This window comes from Cariama cristata, unplaced genomic scaffold, assembly GCF_000690535.1.
Source record: "Cariama cristata isolate BGI_N322 unplaced genomic scaffold, ASM69053v1 scaffold10311, whole genome shotgun sequence".
NCBI classification, from domain to species: domain Eukaryota; kingdom Metazoa; phylum Chordata; class Aves; order Cariamiformes; family Cariamidae; genus Cariama; species Cariama cristata.
The window spans coordinates 17,945-38,256 of record NW_009598725.1 but is presented as its reverse complement, the minus strand read 5'-3'; the positions used below and the strand labels follow the sequence as shown (position 1 = coordinate 38,256).

General features: G+C 47.7%; 1 protein-coding gene across 1 annotated transcript; it reads left to right on the top strand.

Moving 5' to 3' along the window:
* The first annotated feature begins 570 nt into the window (after positions 1-570).
* On the top strand, positions 571-18,599 carry GRHL3 (grainyhead-like 3 (Drosophila)). The gene is made up of 15 exons (XM_009709410.1): positions 571-750; positions 1,458-1,519; positions 3,126-3,462; positions 3,749-3,828; positions 5,713-5,866; positions 6,682-6,793; positions 7,516-7,610; positions 9,306-9,464; positions 10,045-10,123; positions 10,527-10,660; positions 11,545-11,579; positions 12,294-12,382; positions 12,527-12,612; positions 13,773-13,837; positions 18,485-18,599. The coding sequence occupies exons 1-15, from the start codon at positions 583-585 to the stop codon at positions 18,597-18,599; spliced, it is 1,770 nt and encodes a 589-aa protein (XP_009707712.1). The 5' UTR covers positions 571-582.
* The last annotated feature ends 1,713 nt before the right edge of the window (positions 18,600-20,312 follow it).

The following is a 20,312-nucleotide window of genomic DNA, read 5'->3' as shown; positions in this document are numbered from 1 at the left end:
TGATTGAAAAAACTAAGTTAGACTGGAACTAAATTTTAAAACCATGAACTACAGCAAAAAAAAATGATGGGCTTCAGTTTCATCTGGGTAGGTCAAGTTCTCTGAATGCTGAGTGATCATTTATATTTGTGGGCTGCACTGCCTTTAGCTCCAAATTCAAGGAAAAATTTTGCAAAGTTTCCTGATCACGTTGCATTCATGTTACTGACCAACATCCCACCTTGACAGCACATGACCTGGCTGGCTGGTAGCATGCACTTACCAAGGAAGGAGCAGTTGCAGACGATGTTGTGGTGTTTTGCATCCCTGGGGCAGGAGGAGGGAAGCAGAGGTATGTCTGCCTCTCTGCGTGGCCCCACCAGAGAGTCTGGCCTAATTTTGTAGGTAGCTACAGGCAGGTGAATTGGTAATCCCAAAGACTGTGGGAGTTAAGGGCCAGGAAAACATCCCTTCTCCATTCCAGCAGTGCCTTTGGGAAGCCCTTCATGTGTTCAGCTGGATGACATGGAAATTGCTGTGGAAAATTAGTATCCTTCATTCCCTGTTTCCTCTGTCTGGCTCAGTTTTAGATCTGTGCGTCTGATGAAGAATGACACCATGAACTTCCAGAAATTCCCCTATACCAATGAAGATGAAGCCTGGAAAACCTACCTAGAGAACCCCTTGACTGCAGCCACCAAAGCTATGATGAGGGTGAACGGAGATGATGACAGCGTGGCTGCCCTGAGCCTCCTCTATGACTACTACATGGTACGTTCCCGTTGGGGCTGGGTGTCTTGGGGGAGTTTGTCCCAGAGGAGAAGCGTGAAGGTAAAATATGTACTCAGCCACCTTAGGAGGGTACCCATCTACTGAGCTCTCTGTGTTGTTTATGCCATGATGCTCATAACACCCCCAGGCACAGAGTGCCACTATTATCCCCAGTGCACAGACGGTAAACTGAGGCACAAACCACCTTTATACTGTAGAGGGAACCCAGAACAGGGTGGAAAACTGAACCCGGGTGTCTTGAGTCTCAGGCTGGTGGTTTTTTTACCCGACAGCTTTCATGTAAGAAACAGCAATCCTTTGAGAGACATGGAGCTGGAATAGTTCTGTGCCTTGGCAGACCCCAGCATCTTTATATTTTTTCCAGTGCTGCTGTAGGATGGAACTTCAAGAAGTGTGGATATGGTTTAGCCCTAATTGAAACCAACAGGACTGATGTTCCCATTCACTTGGGTGCTTTTGAAGGTTCCAGAACAAGATGATGTGGCTTGTGTAAGGTTACCTTGGGAATCCACGGCAGCAGTCCAGCAAGAGAGCCCAGGTCTCCTGTGTCCTCACCCGGTGTTTATTGTTCACCCAGTGTTTTATCCATGAGACTTCACTTGCTACACAGACAAGGCTAATTTTGCTTCTGTTTTCCATTAATAAAATCTAGCAGTAAACAAACTCTTTGTTCTGCCTTGTTCTAGGTCCCAAAGGAGAAGAGGATTCTTCCATCTGGTATGATGGGACGCAATGAACTAGGAAAGAGGTTAGCTTCATTTTTTTGCTCTCTATAGCTGTCTGATTCTCCTGCAGCTGCTTGCATGCATGATGGGTCTCTTAGCTTGCATAAAATAGACATCAAAGCACAGTGTTATTACCAACAACAGTGAAGGTTATTAACCCTGAGACATATATTAAAATTCTTTAGGCCAGATCCCAAGCAGGTATAAATTGAGCTACACCCATTTACACAACTGAGGATCTGTCTAGCTGTGTTCAGAGGAGTTGCACTGATTTGCAGCAGCTGAAGAATTTGTCTTTATTTCCTAGTTTGTGACAACTGGAAAGGGGAAAGGGATTAAGCGTTGACAGCAAGAAGGGAATGACCAAGTCTTCTTCCATTCCCTAGGTTGATAAGGGTTTCTGTTCCACTTGCTTCCAGTCTCCCAGAATTCTCTTCCAGTGACTCCCATTTATCCTTTGAGGTTTTCAGATAGTTAACTATTAAATTAATGGCTCATTTGCCACTATGAGTTCAGTTCCCCTTCCTGAATTCTGTGTACTTTGGCAACCTTTTCTGGTTGTCTGTTTTTAACTAATTGACAGAATAAGTCTCTTGAACGATACTTCATTCCTTCTTCATAAGTAAGCTGAGTTAAGCTGTTTTCTCCTCTCTGAAGGGCTGCTGCATTCTAGACAGTGGTATGTTTTTTATTAACTATGGAAATTTCAGCATGTACCTGAAGCTGAAGCTCTTGAAGCAGGGTGGGTGGGAGCTACTCGTTCAGCTTTACTTCCCTTTGGGGTAGCTCATGCTGCCAAGAGGTGTGCGGGTTGCTAATGTAGGGGTTGGTTTGTTTTCTGAGCATGGTAACGGGTAATAACCCACCTTTTCCCAGCTCAGCTAGGGCTGCAGAGTCTGCAAGGTCACAGAGTCACTGCTGCAGAAGGGACCAAGTTCTTGGGATGCTGCACAAAGGGATGGTTTCCGTGTGCAGGAGGAGTGCGTTTTTGTACACGTCTTTGTCACTCGATAGCTCCTATACTTAGTATTTTCTGCTCTGAAGTCTGGGCCATACAACTCACTTCGAATACTGCGACCCTGTCAATTTTTCACTGATCTCATGTTCTCTGGGAGTTTTGCTTCCTAAGCTCCTGGAGTTTGTGAATTTGTAGAAGAATCGGCTTTAAAAAAAAATTACAGCTTTAAAAAATCAATTTTCAGTGTCAATGAACCCTAAAAAGATTAAGATGGATAGACCACATAGCAGTTATCTTTCTTATCGTCCCTGCTGCTCTGAGTGTTTAATAGTCTAAATAAAGAAATAATGGATGTAGGCCCTGGATCTGCAGCCCCAGACCATGTCTAAACCATATTCTCTGATTCCATGTGATCATCCCTTATCTGCTGAGCACCTCTGGCGCTTGCTGATGGCACTGAGAGGTGTGCGTGTGGGTGGAGATCACCCACGGGCCTGTCAGATCTCCCATATCAAGCAGGAGATGTACGCAGCTGACTCAAGGTCATCTGGCAGCTAGACTGTGCAGTTTGCTTCCCAGCAGCACATCAAGGCACTTGCTTCTTGCTGTGACAACTTGCTGGGGTTGTCCACACTCTGCCCTGGTTTGAGACAGGACCCTTTCTCCACCAGGCACTGCCACGGAATGGAGTACGACCCAGAGATCGCATCCTTTGATGGCTCAGCCCATCTCATGAAGCTCTTGTCTGAAAATGTTTCCATGACCCAAGAATATTGTGAGCCACAGAAGAAGAATGGCTTAAGTCTTGAGGGTGTCCCTACTCCTCACAAGACAGCCATGCTTCCACCAGGCACTAGCAAGCTGGATGCCACCCCAGACAACTACCTGGTCCCTCCAGGGGATGTATACGACAACAGCTCATTGAACTCCCTCTTCGAGACCATCCCCGTAGCCCCACCACAGCAGAGGTGGCAGCCAGACAGCACTTTCAAAGAGGATCCCCAGGAGGTCAGAGCCGTTAGTGGGTTGCATGCTGGCCGTGCAGCCCAGGGGGTACTGCACGAGGCTGTCTCTAGTTCGGGCTTTGCTCATGCTGGAGTCAGTGGGAGCTTTGCTTTTGTATTAGAAGCTTGATGCCGTTCCCATTGAATTGTTGGGGTTTTTACATTGACTTTGGAAGTAGGATAAGGGTCTATGTGGCATCTGTGGCCTCTGTTGTAATGTCTGGGAGAAGGTGGATGGACAAAGCTATGAAAGATCTACTTTTGACTGTTTTTTTTCCACTTGTCTACAGTCACTACTCTTCAGTGATATCCTCAAACCCCAGCCAGAACCACCTTGCCCCGAGAGTTATGCTACAGACGGTGTTAAGAGGTAACTGCCAATCCATGGTCTCTGGGTTTCCGGTGTGCTTGGCTGTGTCCCTTTCCAGGGGAAAGATTGCATCCCTTTCCTCCCCCCAATGCCAGTCCTGACAATGACCATTGCAAACTTACAGATCTCATGCTTTTGCAGAGACAAGTTGCATCCCCCTGGTGTCTTAGGAGCAAGTTGCTGTTCCATGACATTTTAGACACAAAGCAGTGATGAATTTTAGTGTTTGTAGTATGAAGCAGGGATTAGGGTTTGAAATATTTCACTGAAAAGGAGTCAAACCCAATCTTAAATTCAAGTTACTAGATGCAGTTGTGCTAGTTCATGTTTTTAGCTTGAGTGGTGTGTGGTTCAGACTGTGCTCTGTTGGCCAAACTGGTGTAAATCCAGTGCCGGCTGCTTCCACTGCTGTGGTCACATCTCCTCAGCGCCTTGACCTGCACGAGGGGAGCTGTGGCACTGAGGTCTTCCATCTGAGGGTTTGCTCTGCATTACAGCCCCTTCCCAGGGAGCGCTGCTTGGTTCCCGTGCTACAGATAGATCCAGGTGGCTGCACCATCTTTCCACAAGCTACTTGGAATGGGGTAAATGATAGAGAAAATGAGGACGACAGTTGATGAGTGTGATAAGCAGCAACTTCCTAATCTAAGGTTTAGGTTCTCACTTTGGGTTTAGCACTGTTAGTCAACCTTGATTTTAGAAGGTGCCACTGCCTCTCATTGCTAAAACATGAGATTTCTTCCTCCTTTCCACCCCTCTCTCAGGCAGAGCTTTCCTGCTCTAGATACTGCATCAAACCTCCGAGTAGGTAACATTATTTCACCTCCCACTTTTTATTTGCCTCCTGAGTCACCTGACTCTGTGACTCAGCTGTCAGACGTGGGGATTTTCACACAGACAGCAGTTCGCGTTCATGAGCGGGAGGTTTTCTGTTTGCTGTTTATTTGTGCACTAAAGTTCTCTAGCGCTCCTGGCTCTGGATAAGAGGAGTTGCCAAGCCTATCTTCAGAGATGGCATCACAGGGGAGGTGGAGCAGGAAAAGGTGATGGGTTGGTGACTAAACAGGAATACGATGATCTTCAACTCCAGGGCACTTGAAGGGTCTGTGTGAAGGCTTGTGTACAGGTGGTAGCTTGCACAGATCCCTCACAGAAACAGCTATAGCTTGAGCTATAGCCTCATGGTTTGAATGCTCATAAGTGCTGGTGAATGCCCAAGAGCAGAGCTTCTGGAAAATCTTCTTTTAAACTTGCTTGTCAACAGTGACACCTTCCTCTGTGTAACACTAAAAATCTTTTTTGGAAAGACTAAAGTTGCTGCCCACCAGACTGCGAGTTCAAGAAGCTGGGCTTCTAAGTCCATTTTTAAGCACCTGGATAAACACGCAGATGCCAGAGTCCTGCAGATCCTCCTGTTTCTACAGGACCCATTAGGGGACAGTCTTTCTCGGTCAGCCATTTATGGGTGTGACTTTGGAGACAGGAATCTGAGTTTAGGATGTTGTAAAAGTCTCATCATAGGTACCTATTTTTGTTTGGTTTGGTTTAGGCTTTTGGTTGTGCAATGGTTCTGTAGCCATCCACAGAAAAATAGTGGTTACAATAATGTACAGGACTTTTTTAAAGCCAAAACCAAAGGGTAAAATGAGGATATTGGAGAACTGCTGCTCCCTAGGGTGTTGGGGAGGATCAGTATGTGCTGTGGTGGGAGGTGCTCAATGGTGTAGGGGTGTGTGAGATGGGGAACAGGGCAGAGACTCCTGTGTGTACAGTGTCTGTAACCTGTAACCTATAGGGGTGGAGATTTGTAGGTCTCTTGTTTTGCTTTTTGGAGTGAAACAGCAGAATGTGCTTATTCATCATTCTCTCTTTGTTCCATACAAGTGACTTTGAATACACTCTGGGGTCACCCAAAGCCATTCACATCAAATCTGGGGACTCTCCCATGGCCTACCTCAACAAAGGACAGTTCTACCCCATCACACTGCGGACAGCTGGAGACAGCAAATGTTTACACTTGTCCTCAAATAAAGTGAAGGTAAGAGACAAGCTGACAATTTTGCTGACACATGCCGTAATCAGACATCCAGCAATTGTACTGGCCTGGGAACAGAGCTGAACATGAAGAGTAATGGCTTTGTGGCTCATGTTGGCTTAAAGCGATGAATGGGATGGATTCACTCATAGGAAGTTAATCCTCTGATGCACAGCAACAGCCTTCATGTTACCTGGTAGTTGAAGCCTTTCACAGTAAGGTCAAGGATGCACAAAAGGCCTCCCTAGCTGATGACTAGCTGGGGGCCCTGATGGGAAGACTTCTGAGCTAGAGAGAGGCTCCCCATCTTGCTCCTGGGGTGTGTGGCCAGGCCTCAGAGCCACCCCTGAGACTAAGCTGAGCTTGAATTCCCAGCAAAGAAACCTGGTCCTCCAATCCTGAGTGGTATTTAGGGGCTAGACTTTGGACATGTCAAGACTCACAGGATTCCTGAAACTGAGAATGTCTAGAAAAACTCCGTTTAGGCTATCCCAACCTAATGCTTGCTGCAGCACTGCTAACATTCCTCCAATGCAGGATCCTTGTATGCCTTGGAGTCAGTGGAAACTCATGGGCAGTGCAATTAGGGGGCATACAGGGCATCTTGGGTTTGCTCCTGGCTCTGTCGCTGCCTGCCTGCATGACTGTGTTCAAGTCCCTTCCCTTGCCTGCCTCGGCTTTCCCAGCTATAAAACATTAACAATGACACTAACCTGCCCTTGGCCAGTGCATGGATACACTGGGTGGAAAGGGCAATGAGGGCACCAAGCGTTAGCCTGCTGTATATACTGATACGGGATATCCTCGCTGTGTTACAGAGTGTTGTGATGATTGTTTTTGACAATGAAAAGATCCCGACGGAGCAGCTCAAGTTCTGGAAGCACTGGCATTCCCGCCAACCCACGGCCAAGCAGAGAGTCATTGACGTTGGTATGAGCGGAGCTGTCTGATTGTGATGGCTGGGTGGGGTTGATAACTTCTAGCACCATTTTCTGCATTTGCAATACACAATAACACAGTTGAAGCCCCAGAATCTGGCCTGGGGGAAAGTGGGGAGGAGCAGACTGATCTGCTGGCTTCAGATCCTTTCTGGCTGAGGAGCTCTTGCGGGTTTAAGATGGTGTTTCCCAAGTATAGGGACGTATGCTAGAAGACCAAGATAGATCAAAGAAGAGCCTCAGTCAGAGACAGAAACTGCTGAACAATTTTGGCTCTGGCCTCTTGGAGTCTAGGAATCTGAGCTAGAAAAGGCTTTGGTACTCCTTGTCCTTCTCCACTGCCACCACACAGTGGCTTTTACAGTGTGTTATGCTTGGCCAGACAAGGTTTTGTCCATCTAGCTGAGCACCTTGTGGCTCAGAGCGAGACACCCAGTTGTTTGAATTTAGAAGCAATCTACATTGACTTTGCATAACATCACTACTCAAATAGCAGTCACCAGCCAATACCTTTGAGTCGTCTCTGACCTACCCCTTCCCCTTACATATGCACACTAAGGTTTATCTGGTGGCATCAAGGATGGCCTCTATTCTATTACAAGGCTTCTTTTAGCTGTGGCGTCAGTGAGAGGCAGGCTTTGGGGGAGTGAAAAGCCTAGGGAATGTAACCAGTTTTGCAGCCTGAGTATAAACTGCTTCTCCATTGCATTTCAGCTGACTGTAAAGAAAACTTCAACACAGTGCAGAACATTGAGGAGCTAGCCTACAATGCGCTGTCCTTCGTGTGGAACATCCATGAAGAAGCAAAGGTACAAACTGCTTGTGGAAGGGATATGGGGAGCCTTGGTCCACAGCAAAACTCTAGCCTCTTCTCTGACGGCCCAGGCACGCTCCCTCCACTTCTCAGCTGAAAGACAGAGAGAGTTTCAAATCCAAACAATGCCATTCCAGTGGCCCCAGGTAGTGTTTGTCTGCCAGGACAGTGGGGAAGGACACCATGCTTGTCTGTGTGTTTAAGCATTGCCATTAGCTAATAAACACCCTGGGTACACCTGAGACTGGCTCAGAGATGTTTTTTTAGTGCTGATGGATAACTCTGAAGAAAGCCTTTTGCAGCAGGCAGCCTAGATCAGCGCTCTACTCTCATGTAGGTGAAGCCTATTTAAATAAACCACAGCTTAGGGAACAAAGACCTTCCTTTCAAGGCAGCATTTTGATGCAGAAATGACTGACCACCCTTCTGTGGCTTGTGTGATGTGGAAGGGAGCCAGGCAGGTCACAAGATCCCTTTTGGCCTTAAAATCTGTAAAGCTTATAGCAGAGCTGGAAAGACGTTGATGTCTCTTCTGCATCTCTTCAGAGTCTCTCATTAACACTTTGTATCTAGTGTGGATTGAGAGGAGCATATAAAAAAAGATTAACTAACTAAGAAAAAAAGAAAAGCGTAAATACCCCATCTCTCTGAACCTGGTAGCTGGGGAAAACTCTGGTTTGCTTTGGGATCTCAATAAGCCCTTCTTTTAGCCCAAAGGCGACCTCGGTCTTTTACAACCCAAGAGGTTAACAAATGTCTTCAAGGCAAAGTTGTCAGAAATGGAAATATGTCAGGTATGTGGCAAGCCCTCGGGGGTACCTCAGCAAAACTGGATTTAACTCTTAGCAGAAACTCTGTACATGCACTGGCCTGGGGCAGGTAAAGGTGAGACTTCAGAGAGCTGCGAGGGCTGGGAGCCGCGACAGGAGGGGTCAGGTATTTGGGTCGTCTATAGCACCTGTTACTTCTCTTCTTCCAATTAAACTTCACACCACAGTTAAGTGGTTTTCTTTTCTATGTACAGGTACTGACTAGATCTGACATTAGGTTTCAGGGCTGAAATCCTCAGCCAGAGCCCTGCTGAGGGAGCTGTGGGAGCTTCTCCAGCTGCAAATCTGTCCCTAGGGTCCAGGGGAAATTTCAAGGGCACACAAATGAGTTGGTAATTTGGAGATACAATGTGGATTATATCTGTGCTCAGCTTTTCTTCAAAAGTTTCCACTGGAGGTAACTCCATCCTAGTGATAAAGGAGACCAGTGTGTGATGAATATTTATTTAACGAGCATCAATGATTTGTAATTCCTGAAGCTGTACTCTAGCCCTCCTCCCTTCCTCCAGGGCATTGCTGTCTGAGGGTCCCTTGTTCAAATCAAAGATCAGAAATACTGGCAAGAACATCCCCAGGCAGACTTTGCATCTGGTCTGATGCTTGCCTGAGCTGACGGGAGTGGATAGCCTAAGTGTTAATAAAGAGACAGAGAGCTGCAGTAGGTGTGGGGGGAGGCTGTGTCTAGGAAGGACTGGTGGTTGTGCTCAGGTGGGAAACCCACAGCTCACATGCTTGGCTGATGCTGGGAGGGTTGGAAGGATGTCTCTGTAGCTGCTTTTGTTCCTACCCAGTGCTCTCATTGCTGTTTGAGAATAAAGTTTTCAGCACCAAGCTGTATCAGTCTCTGTTCCTATTTGCAGGTATTTATTGGGGTGAATTGCCTGAGCACTGACTTCTCCTCCCAGAAGGGAGTGAAAGGTGTCCCGCTCAACCTCCAGATAGACACTTATGACTACGGCAATGGAACCAGCCAGCTGGTGCACCGCGCTGTCTGCCAGATCAAGATATTCTGCGATAAGGTAGAACATTGCTTTTCCGCCAGGTTGTCCAAGAGGAATTTTAAACTGATGGCCAGTGACTCCAGGAGAAAAAACAGAAAGGTTGTGAGAGTCTAGAACAGCCTAGAGGTCAGGGCTGAGGAAGAGAGATGCTTATCCCTCTCAGCTGAGTGAGACAGGACAGCCTCTGTGCTGCTGAGGCCTTTGTAGAACAGAGTCATTAGAAAGTTTTCCCCATATCAGACCTATATGGAGTTGCGCCTCATAACAAACTCTATTTTTGGCAAGGTTTTAAATAGCAGAAGAGATGAGAATCTCCTTAGATGTTCTTCCCCAGCCTCAGATACCTTCCCATGGAAAAACTTCTCACAGCTATTTTTGTCTGTGTTTTTAATTTTTAAAAGCAAATTTTGTTTTGGTTTTTTTAATTTATAAGTATCAGAAAGTTCTGGATGGCTTGTAGAAGGTCTCCAAGATGAGTGTTTCTGAATAAAGGCTGCCTTTACCTTAATGTGCTTGCCTCCCAAAGAAGGCCAGTAAACCCTCTCTTGCCAATGTTAGAACTGTCAATGTCCTAATTTTTCCCTTACCTTCCCCACAGGGAGCAGAGAGGAAAATGCGGGATGATGAAAGGAAACAGTTCAGAAGGAAAGGAAAATGCCTGGACTCCAACAACAATGGTCAGTGCTAGTGTTTGTCACCTGATCCGAAGTGTGTTGAAATCCATGTAGGCTTGTCCGTTAACTTCTACAAGATCTGGCCCTGGGTATTTCCAAGGCTGATGAAATCAGCACCGTTCAGAAATAGCTTGTCAGTCAGGTCCTTGCCTGGTCTCCTACCAAGACTCTCAAAGCCCTTTATTAATCCTAACCAACCTTTCTGAATTGTCTTGGGGTCTTGGCAGGGAGCCTTCTCTAGGGGAGACAGCACTGGGCAAGCCCTGAAGACCTGGTTCTGCGGGGTCCTGTCTTTTTTCTAATATTTCTGTTGGGAGACCTTGGGGCAGGCGCTTTCCCCTCTCTGCGTGTAGTTGCCTATTAAACTGCCATCTGAACTGAGATGAACTGGACTTTCCGTCTGTAGGTCTGAAAGGCTGTTTGCTCTCTGGCTTCAGAGGGAATGAAATCACGTTCCTGAGGCCAGAGACTGACCTCGAAACCCAGCCAGTCCTGTTTATCCCCAACGTCCATTTTTCAAACCCGCAGAGGTGTGGCACGGTAAGTCCTTTCAAAAAAACAACCAACCTGTTGCCCTCATCTGTCACCCCCATCATTTCCAAACTGATCAGTCCCCCAGACATGACTTGTGTTATGTAAAAAAACAAAACCAAACCACAGTTCTTCTGTGGAAATGTGGTGAACTTGAAGACGTAGCTGTCAGGAGTGGCCTAGAAAGGCATGCAACATTGATGGGCAAGATAACCTTTCCAGGTTCCTTCCAGCCAGATATTCCTGTGGTTTACAAGTATCATCTGCAGCTTCCATAGAGGACTGGAGTGGTAGGAAAAATATCAGCAGAAAGTAAAGAAAGAAAAATGCAACCATATCAGTCCCTGTGTGTGTGGGACATCTCTCACTTGTCCTCTGCCCTTCTCTATCCCCTTGAGCCCGAGGAAACCTAGACCCAGCCTCCTTCAGTGCTCATCAGTATTCCCTCAAGAAACAACTGTCTCAGTTTGTCAAAAAGGGGGAAAAAGCTGTGACAACACTGTAGCATCCTATTGCAGTGGCTGCTGTACTGATACATCAGCATCAAATCCAGGGACTTGAAGAATCTGGTTTACAACCCAAGAACTCACTGAGAAATTTGGTCCTTGATCCCAAGCAGGTTATGAGATTTGACCTGCTTTTGGGTCTAGCTAGATAGGCGTTCACGTCTCTTCTAGGCAGAGGAGGAGAATCTAGATAGGTTGTTTATATCAGATTTCATTTAATCTAAGAAACACATACAGATGTTTGGGTTTAATTGCATAGGAAAAATGATGGGCTGGGAGGAGGGAAATCATGTTTAAAATGTGCCCATATTGCCTTCCCCCCCAGCTTCATTGGCACACAATGATACTGTGCAAACTAAAAGATCGATATTTCCTTTCCATTTCAAGGTGCTCCCCCCTGCTGTTCCCAACTCTGCAAACAGGTAAGGATGAAGCAGTTTGTATTTCCCATCCATCAGCTGCTCTATTTCTTTGGGTGTGTCATGGTTGTTTGATATAAAGAGGCAGTATATATATCTATAGGTGCAAAATAACACAGCACAGTGTCTCCCTGGCATCCCAAGTGTCAAAGTATGTGTTAAACTTTGACCGAGAATGGTCTCAAGGGATGCAAAAATGCCAATACATTTCTTTCCCTACCAGTGAGCCACTCCAACATGAGTCGGGTCCATGACTGTTCTGCTGTTCCTCTTGAGACAATGTTTGAAAGACAGAAGAAGATGGTCACAGAACTATCACTGAGGGTCCAAGTAACCAGAGGCAGATACTGCTGTAAAGCAAACTGGAATGAAGTGGAAATCACACTTGTAATGTGTCTAGAGTGGGGAGAACCAGTATTTATCCTAGGCTTGATCTAGATCTAGTGATATCAATACAGAAACAATGACATGAAGGTGCAAAAGGCTTTTGTTTATGATGTGATACCAAAACCACTGCCTGCACTCACTGATGTCCCTGTATGCGTTAGGCAGGAAGTTGCAACTCTGGTAGACACTTTGCTGCTGTAATTACAAAACTGATATTTAATTGTTGGATGTTTGCTGGAGTAATTGGTTGTTCAATCAAAAGTTCAATTGCTGGAATTGTTTGCTGCTATTGTTCTATCCGCTTGAGAGTACTGTATTCCTTTTGCTTAGGCTGCCCTTAAAACGGAGTGGTGCCTCATTCACAGATGAATTTGACCCGATACCTCCAAAGCAAACCAAGGAAGAAGATCCTCAGAGAGGTAACCCCTGGGATGGGAACTCTTCCTGAATGTAGTGTCTTGTTTGATTCAAGTCACCTTGGATCTTGAATTACATGAGGCCACATCACACTGAGAACACGCCATAAAGAGCTCTGATCCAGAGCTGTGCTCTATCTCTTTCAGTCTTGTTGTATGTGCGGAGGGAGTCAGAGGAAGTGTTTGATGCTCTCATGTTGAAGACACCAGATCTCCAGGGCCTCAGAACAGCTGTAAGTTTTACCAAAAAACTGGCACGTGAACAAACTGCAGATACAAGGGCAATGGTACTTGTATATAGGAAGCTGGACATAAGACTGCTTATATCTCATGCTTGCTTCCTCTTGAGAATGGAAATGGAAATTGTGAGTAGCAGGTGAATTCTACCCGCAGCTCCTGGCAAGGGCTGTGTGGTGTTAGTGCTGCAGCAGGGAAGAACACACCTTATGGCAAGATGTTTTCTTCAGATCATAATATAAGTCTCCTTTTGTGACAACACATTCATATTTTCCATTGTAAAACACCCTTTCCCTTCTCAAGGCTGTAGATGTGCCATCTGAAGCCAATTCTGGCCTCCTGCTGGAATTCCCTGTGTTGTGTTTGAGGAGCACACAGACATATTTCTGTGATGATTATCAGCAGCATCTCTGATAACCCACGTCTCTTTGGAGATTGCTGGGAAGGAAACAAACAATAAACCTCCCAGATTTGGGGTGGCTTTATGGCTGCACTTTAAGCTCTGTTGGTTTTACAAACTTTTAAAAATAGAGAGTTTGAAAAATGTCAGCACAGAGGATTCTTTGCCATCTTCTCCCTCCCCCATCCCTCACCATAAAGAGTCAAAAACCTCTACAGAAAATGCTTGTGAAAAAGCTACAAAACTCCTGTCATCCTAAGGCCTTAACTGTACTTGCCTAGGAGAGGGCTGCTGGCCGGAAAGCTTTGCAGAGCAGCTAAAACCTCAGCAAAAGCTGCAGTCAGATGCAGACGCAGCAGATGCAGTCAAACCCTTTCTGGAGTTTCTCCCATCCCTTTGGATGCATCATCAAAGCAAAAGCTCAGCACACTCTGTGCCCAGCAGGTTGAAGCATCAAGCCCCAAACAGGCCAGGGAATGAGAGAAAGAAAATGAAGATTATTCCCCAAGGTTTCTGGCCTGGCAGTAGCCGTCCGAAAGAGAACCAAGGCCAAGCTGCAGCCTGCCCATCTGCCCACTGCAAGACACAGACATGTTCAAATTGTCCTGTTCAGATCATTGCTTCAGCCCTTTTTTCTTGAGTAAATGGGAGGGGGAATCTTTGCTGCTGAATACCCCTGGTTCAGCGTTATCTTTGATTTTTATCATAGGAATTTCATTTTACAAGTACAAAGAATTGCCATGTTTTCTCTCACAGATTTCAGAAAAATATGGGCTTCCTGAAGAAAGCATTTATAAAGTCTACAAAAAATGCAAAAGAGGGTAAGCTAATCTCTCATCTGCTTTTATGCTGTGTCTCTAAAACCCCATTCTTTTTGGTACCCTGCCATAGGCTGAAATAGTGTTTTAACAAGATAATAAAAAGTAAAGCCATGTGAGTCAGTGCTATTTGGAGCATATAAAACTTGGATATTTCTGGGCTTTAAAGATTTGGGATAATGCTTGTTTGTATTATATTTGTTTAGAGTGTAAAGTCTCCCAAGGAGAGGAAGTTGGATGAAGGAGGAATTGTTTGGGTAGTTTAATGGGTGATTCTTTGTGTCTCAGTCTAAAAGCCTGAGGTTATGGAGAACTTATCTTACTGCCATCAGAGAGGTATATAGGTTTGCTTCTCCAAACCAAGGGACTAAATGCCCCTGGCTCAGAAAGAGACTGTACTGGCTAAGTAAGAGCATGGGCAGCCATGGTGGAGAAGAGGGGAGATCTGAAAGGGGAGCGTCTGTTCCCAGCTTTGCCATCCCATCCCCAGACCAGGGAGGACAATAGGAAACTTCACGCCCGCTTTGGGAGGTGATGGATCAGACCCTTCTGGGCTCTTGTGTAGCCCCGGTACAGACATGCAGGTCCCACTTGAGACACTTGTCAGGCGCTGCTGGGAGATAGACACAGCTCTGCAGGGGTAGCAGGTGAGGCTTGCAGGAAATGTGAAATGGCTTCTCAAATGATTTCAACGCGGTGATTATTAGCGATGGATCCATGTGGATCTCTCCCATGGCTGAGAGGGAGCGGTGCTAGTTTGAATGAGCTGAGGGCCAGCCGCTGAGTCTTCCGCGGAGGGCAGTGGTCATGATGTGGAGCCAAGCGCTACTTTCGGAAATGTTTTCTGGACTGAGAACTCCCTCTGGGTTGTCCCCATCTCTGGCAGCGAGTTCTCCCTTCAGCTGATGGAAAGGGAACAACTCATAAACTCCTAAGCTTATTTTCATAAAGCTAAATCGAGAGCCCTTCTTGCAGAGCGAGCGAGATATAATCAGGCTTTGCAAGCAGCAGTGACTGCCTGGGAGATGAACTCATTGTTGTTGCTGGCCCTAGTCCAGAGTTTGAGCATGGGGAGAGACAGGCAGAAACGCAAGGCTGATGACAGGTCCCGCGGTATGCAGCCCTGCTGTTCTCACTAGCACGGCCCCCCAAAGAGGTCCTCTGCCTAACAAAACCAGGGAACAGAGTCCTCAGGAGCTGAGGGTTAGTCCGAAGCTCTGCTTCTGCATTTGCTTTCTGGTGACAGTGAGATGAGAAGGTCCTAAAGCTCCTTGGATGGGATCTTCCAACTCGTTTGGTGTCACCATAACTTGATCCCCAGGGGACTTATCCTGTTTGCTTCAAGGAGGGGCAGAGCTGAAGTGAGGCTTGGAGGCAGCTGCAAGGAGGGAAGGGGAGACGCAGTGGTTTCTCCTCCATGCTGTGATGGGGTGTCACTGAACTGGGAAGCTGTTACAACCCCCTCACCTCTAAATCCACAACTGAGCAACCTTTCCCCATTTAGGAGGGTTTTTAGATAGGGTCCTGATTTTAAGATGATGGATGGGCCATAGTGAGGTATCTGAATTTGTCAGGAGGCTCTTCCACCTGTTCTGGAACTCAGGGCCCTCGGTGCTGTCAGATGCTACTCATCCACTAGCCCCAGAAATGCAAATTTTCTCCCCAAAGAAAAAGAGCAACACTGACGGTCTCAAGAGAGGGTCTGTCCCATACACCTTCAGTCAGAGAGTGCCTCAAGTCTGAGCTCAAAGAAGAACAACTGTGAAGGACAGGGGTGGTCAGTTTATTATTACAGCTTCAGGACTGAGCCAAAACTCAGGTGTGTCAGCTGTGGTGGTGGCTTGTGATGTGGCCATCACAGGTCATCAGGCTGTCATCAGAGAACTCCTCCTCTCAGGTAACTCTAGCTTGGGCTGGAGTTTTCTGAACCAGCTGACTGTGAGCATCTGCGTGGCAAGAGAGATCCAAGCGCTGATGAGTTTGCAGGTGGACCGGGAAATGGCACTGCTTCAGGGGAGAGGCCACCTATACTTTGTTTTGCTTTGGTTTTCTTCATTACTTGATCTGATAAGTAGTGAATGTTGTTTAATAATGATTGGGAGGGAAAACAGACAGATGTCCTTTCCATCTCTTCCCTGAAACGGAGGAGCAAAGAGGTATTTAATGGAAAGAAAAGGCAACACTTGGAAATTAGATTTTATAAAAAAAAAGTTTGACACCTAGTGGAATGAAAGCTGGATGTGGCTGATGTCATAGGTTATCGCTGAACTGTGGGGGACACACAAGATTTTGTCCAGTCTGCTAGATGGCAGGGTAAGACACTGTCTCCTGCTCCCCCAGATTTAATTTTCATTTGAATAATTTTATCCTATTGCTCCACCCTAAACAATCCTCTCTTGGTAGTTACAGCGTGAGGGTCAGATCTTCACCTGGTGTAAACTAGTGAAGCTCAGTGGTACTACCTGGATTTACAGCAGGTGAGGACCTACCATCAGCCATGGGCCTCCTCAGTGTGATGAGCTCATTCAGATGAACTCAGTCTCAGGGTGACTCAAGAGCAATAATAAGTAATTTCATATCTCGGTGAGGTTTGGTCTAGAAAAACAATACAGGGCTCAGATTCCTAATCAACACTCCCTTGAATCTTTTGTGGTTGAGAAATCAGATGGAAGTGCGGTAGCAAGAGGCGCAGGTGACTTCTCTGGCTTCCTGCACTAAGGTAGCCAGAGATAACTGGGGCAGCTCTGTTGCAAGGCTTTTTGTGAGATGCCACCCTTGGGCATCCACGCTGCCTCTCTGGGGGCACCCATCGGAGCCAGACTCCCTGGGATCCGGGGCTTGGGGGACCTGGGCCCCTCATCCCCCAGGCAGCCCCAGCACCGCTCCTTTCTGGTGCCAGGAGGTGAGATGCAGCTGTGAGGGTTTGTCATTCACCGGGAAGACCCCTGGACAGTGCCACACTCGGTGTCTCAGCCTCCCCCTGCGCTGGGTGGGATGTGCCCATCCCTGACTGTGCCATGACAGCATTAATAGCCTGTCGGTAAGGTGTTTGGTGCTCTGCCAAAAGGCAGCGCAGCATTGAGCCCTAGGACGCAGCTCACACCAGAACAGACTGGACACGAGGACAGACCTCCTCCCTTCACCTCTGAAATTTGGGCATGCTGGGCCAGCGCTGTGACGAGCCTCCTGGGACGCGCTGTGATCAAACGGGCAGGAGCCAGTTGCTGCAACCCGGTGTGGCTGCATTGACCTCCAAGGCATTCCCCACAGGAACACCAGGGCCCCATGTTTGTGCTTGTTAAACTGTTAGATTTGTTAGATGCTCAGCCTTTCCTTTTTCTTGTTTTTAATCTTGGCTTGTGCAGCATTGCACAATTAACACTATTGCCCCATTAATGACCCCAGCAGGAACCTGGAGGGGATGTGCATTCTGCAAAGAAAGATAATTTGTTCTCTTTGTTTCCTCAAAACAGTTACAAATTTCACATCTGATTTATGGGAGCACGGTGGGGTGATGCAAAGTTGCCCCGTTACTGCCATTACAATAACGAGGGGCTCTTGCCTGGCACAGAACCACAGCCTCAGGTTTAAATCAGCTGTTGAAATGTTTCCTTCTCCCCGTGTCTCCATGTAATTCATTCCAGGTCAGAGAAGCTGTGGGATCGGCAGCAGGGCTGGAGGTGTGCCCTTGAGCACCGGGAGGAATTTGCCACCAGCTGGCCCAGCTGGCTGCGTACGTTCGGCCTGCCCGTGTGTGCTCCACGCAGAAAGGGCTCCCCGGCAATGCTCAGGGCACGTCTGCTTGGGAGGTCGCTCTGGAGAGGAGAAAGGCATCCTATTCCAAACCACTTCCATCTCCTCCCAAGGCAGTCTCAGCTTGTTCAGAATAATGCACCCCTAAAAGCACCTAGGCAAGAAGCGAGGAGCGAGCAATTCTGCTCTAAATTCACACCCTGCTGTAATCCAGATTAATTTGCCTGTGTAGCGACGCTGGGTCTAGGCATGTTGAGGGTAGAATTGCAAAAAGCTCTGCAGGATGTTCCTTTGTGTTGTATCGTGGCTTTAATTAATTAATCATGGCTGAGCCCCTCCAGTCGGGTGAGGTGGCCGCGCAAGAAGCGAGGAGCGAGCAATTCTGCTCTAAATTCACACCCTGCTGTAATCCAGATTAATTTGCCTGTGTAGCGACGCTGGGTCTAGGCATGTTGAGGGTAGAATTGCAAAAAGCTCTGCAGGATGTTCCTTTGTGTTGTATCGTGGCTTTAATTAATTAATCATGGCTGAGCCCCTCCAGTCGGGTGAGGTGGCCGCTGCAGTGCCTTCTGCTGCCGGCCCGGGGCTGGGGCGCCCGGGGCATGGGGCTGGGGCTCCTGGAGCAGCCTGGCAGCGGCCAACTCACCCGGCTGGCAGGCAGTGAGGAGTACGGCTGTGATAATGTGAGGCTGATCAATAACAGGGCAGCAAAGGCAATCTTTAGTGGGAATTTTGTGTGGAGACATTTTGGAGAGGGCCACCTCTGTGCCACGAGGCTTCGCCGTGATATTATTCCCGGTTTGTGAGTGTGCGGTGGTGTCCAGCCCTCGCGACAAAGCTGCTCTGCAAACCTTTTGATGTGCTGCATCTGACTCAGCCGTTCTTCCTCTCCCGTAGGATCCTGGTGAACATGGACAACAACATCATCCAGCACTACAGCAACCACATGGCCTTTCTCCTGGATGTGGTGGAAGCAGAGGACAAGTTCCAGATCATCCTCAAGGAGCTATAAAGAGCCGCAGCCAGCACTTACTGGGACTTCTCTCAAAGCCGGCAAGTTTGACCCAACAGAACTCAGCCTAGTGCCTCAACTTGTTGCCTTTACTTGAATACAGTGCCTCTGGGGAGGGCCTCGGCCCTGCGGCGCTGGGCCGGAGACTGCTTGGAAGATCTGTTATTGATGTGAACGTGGAACTTCTCTCTGTTGAGTTTATTATTATTATTTTTTATTTTATTTTATTCCCTTCTGGCAATGGGCCTGACCTCCTGTTTCACAGCTGGGAACGCGCAGCTACACTAACCTGGCTGTGAGAGCCTGGGCCGAGGCAGGGGACTGCCTCCGCTCGCTGTTTGCCTTGGCCCGTGACTGATCCAGCCCTAGGCCTTGGCGTTCGCCCAAACCACCAGTCATGCAGAGCCTTCACACCATTTCCAGCAGGGCTGAGCCCAGCTCTGGGCTGCTCTCTGTCCACAGAGACTTTCACAGATGCATTTAAAACTCACCTTTGAACGGACACTGCCTGCTCCCGTGCCCCCCACCCTGCCGTATCTCTGATTGTAAATACCACGAAGGCCGCCATAGCCCTTGTTTATACATTTCTGATGTATTGATCCTTTTATATTTTATATATGTATAAATATGCATTGTTTTATATTTGACTCAGTACGGTGACACAGAGCATTTCAAACACAGGCTGCTTCACATTTCTCCGTGAACTCCTTTTGTAACTGTGTTGTTGGTTTTGTTGTTTTGGATATTCCGTAGTAATAAAGGTTCAAAGATGGAAAGTGAACTGTTTTCACCCAGCTCTGGAGGTTGGAGTTGGGAAGGGCCAGGCAGGAGCCGAGGCAGGGACGTGACCTCAGAGGCACAGCAAGGACTCCAGGTTGGTTTTGCACCGCACGCTGTTGAACAGCACGAGGCATTTGTCCGTCTGAACTGTCTCTCCGTGAAGGGGTGAGAGACAGCAGGCGCTGCCCATCTGCTCACATCTGCGGCTCCTGCTTCCACCTCTGCACCCCAAGCAGCGCCTGGATTCCTCCTAAGCCCTCCCCTCCCGTATGCTGGGCTCTCCCTCCCGGTTCTGTGCCGGCTACTGCAGACGTGCCGTCACGGCGCTGCGGGCGAGTGGAGGTTCCTGAGCAGTTCTAGGCACATCCCTCTGATGGAGGGATTACGTTACACAGATTGGGTGAAATCTGAAGCAAGTCCAAAAGAAATGCCCCGTTTTACTTCTGCTCGTAGGAGGAGCAGCTCAGCCTCTGTCTTTTTGGCAAGGCGGTGTTACCAGATGGCCAGCCGCGTATCTCCTTTCTCTCTCCTGCCCTGGCTGTTCAAACTCCTCCCACCTGCTCTCTCTACCACCCCTGTGCTAAAATTGTCTGCAGCCGCTTCCCATTTAGGTAAAAAAGTACCAAGGGGAGCCCTGTATTTTCTAATTAGTCCTCTGACCAGTGAAAACCGGGGCCTTTCCTCCTCCCTCATCTTCATCCCCTGCTTTTCCTGTCCCTGTCAAAGAGGTGCACCTGAGTCCCACAACTGGGGAAGAGAGAGCAGCTCTACTCTCACTGGGATGGGGGTTTTGAAATGTCGAAACGCAGCAGGCTGGTGAATTTTGCATTGCTTAAGTGTTGTTATTGCAATGAGGAGGGCCTCCAAGATGAGGCTCAGATAAGTTTGAAGGCTTATCGACCTTTGAAGATCTCTGCCAGCACTCTGCACTCC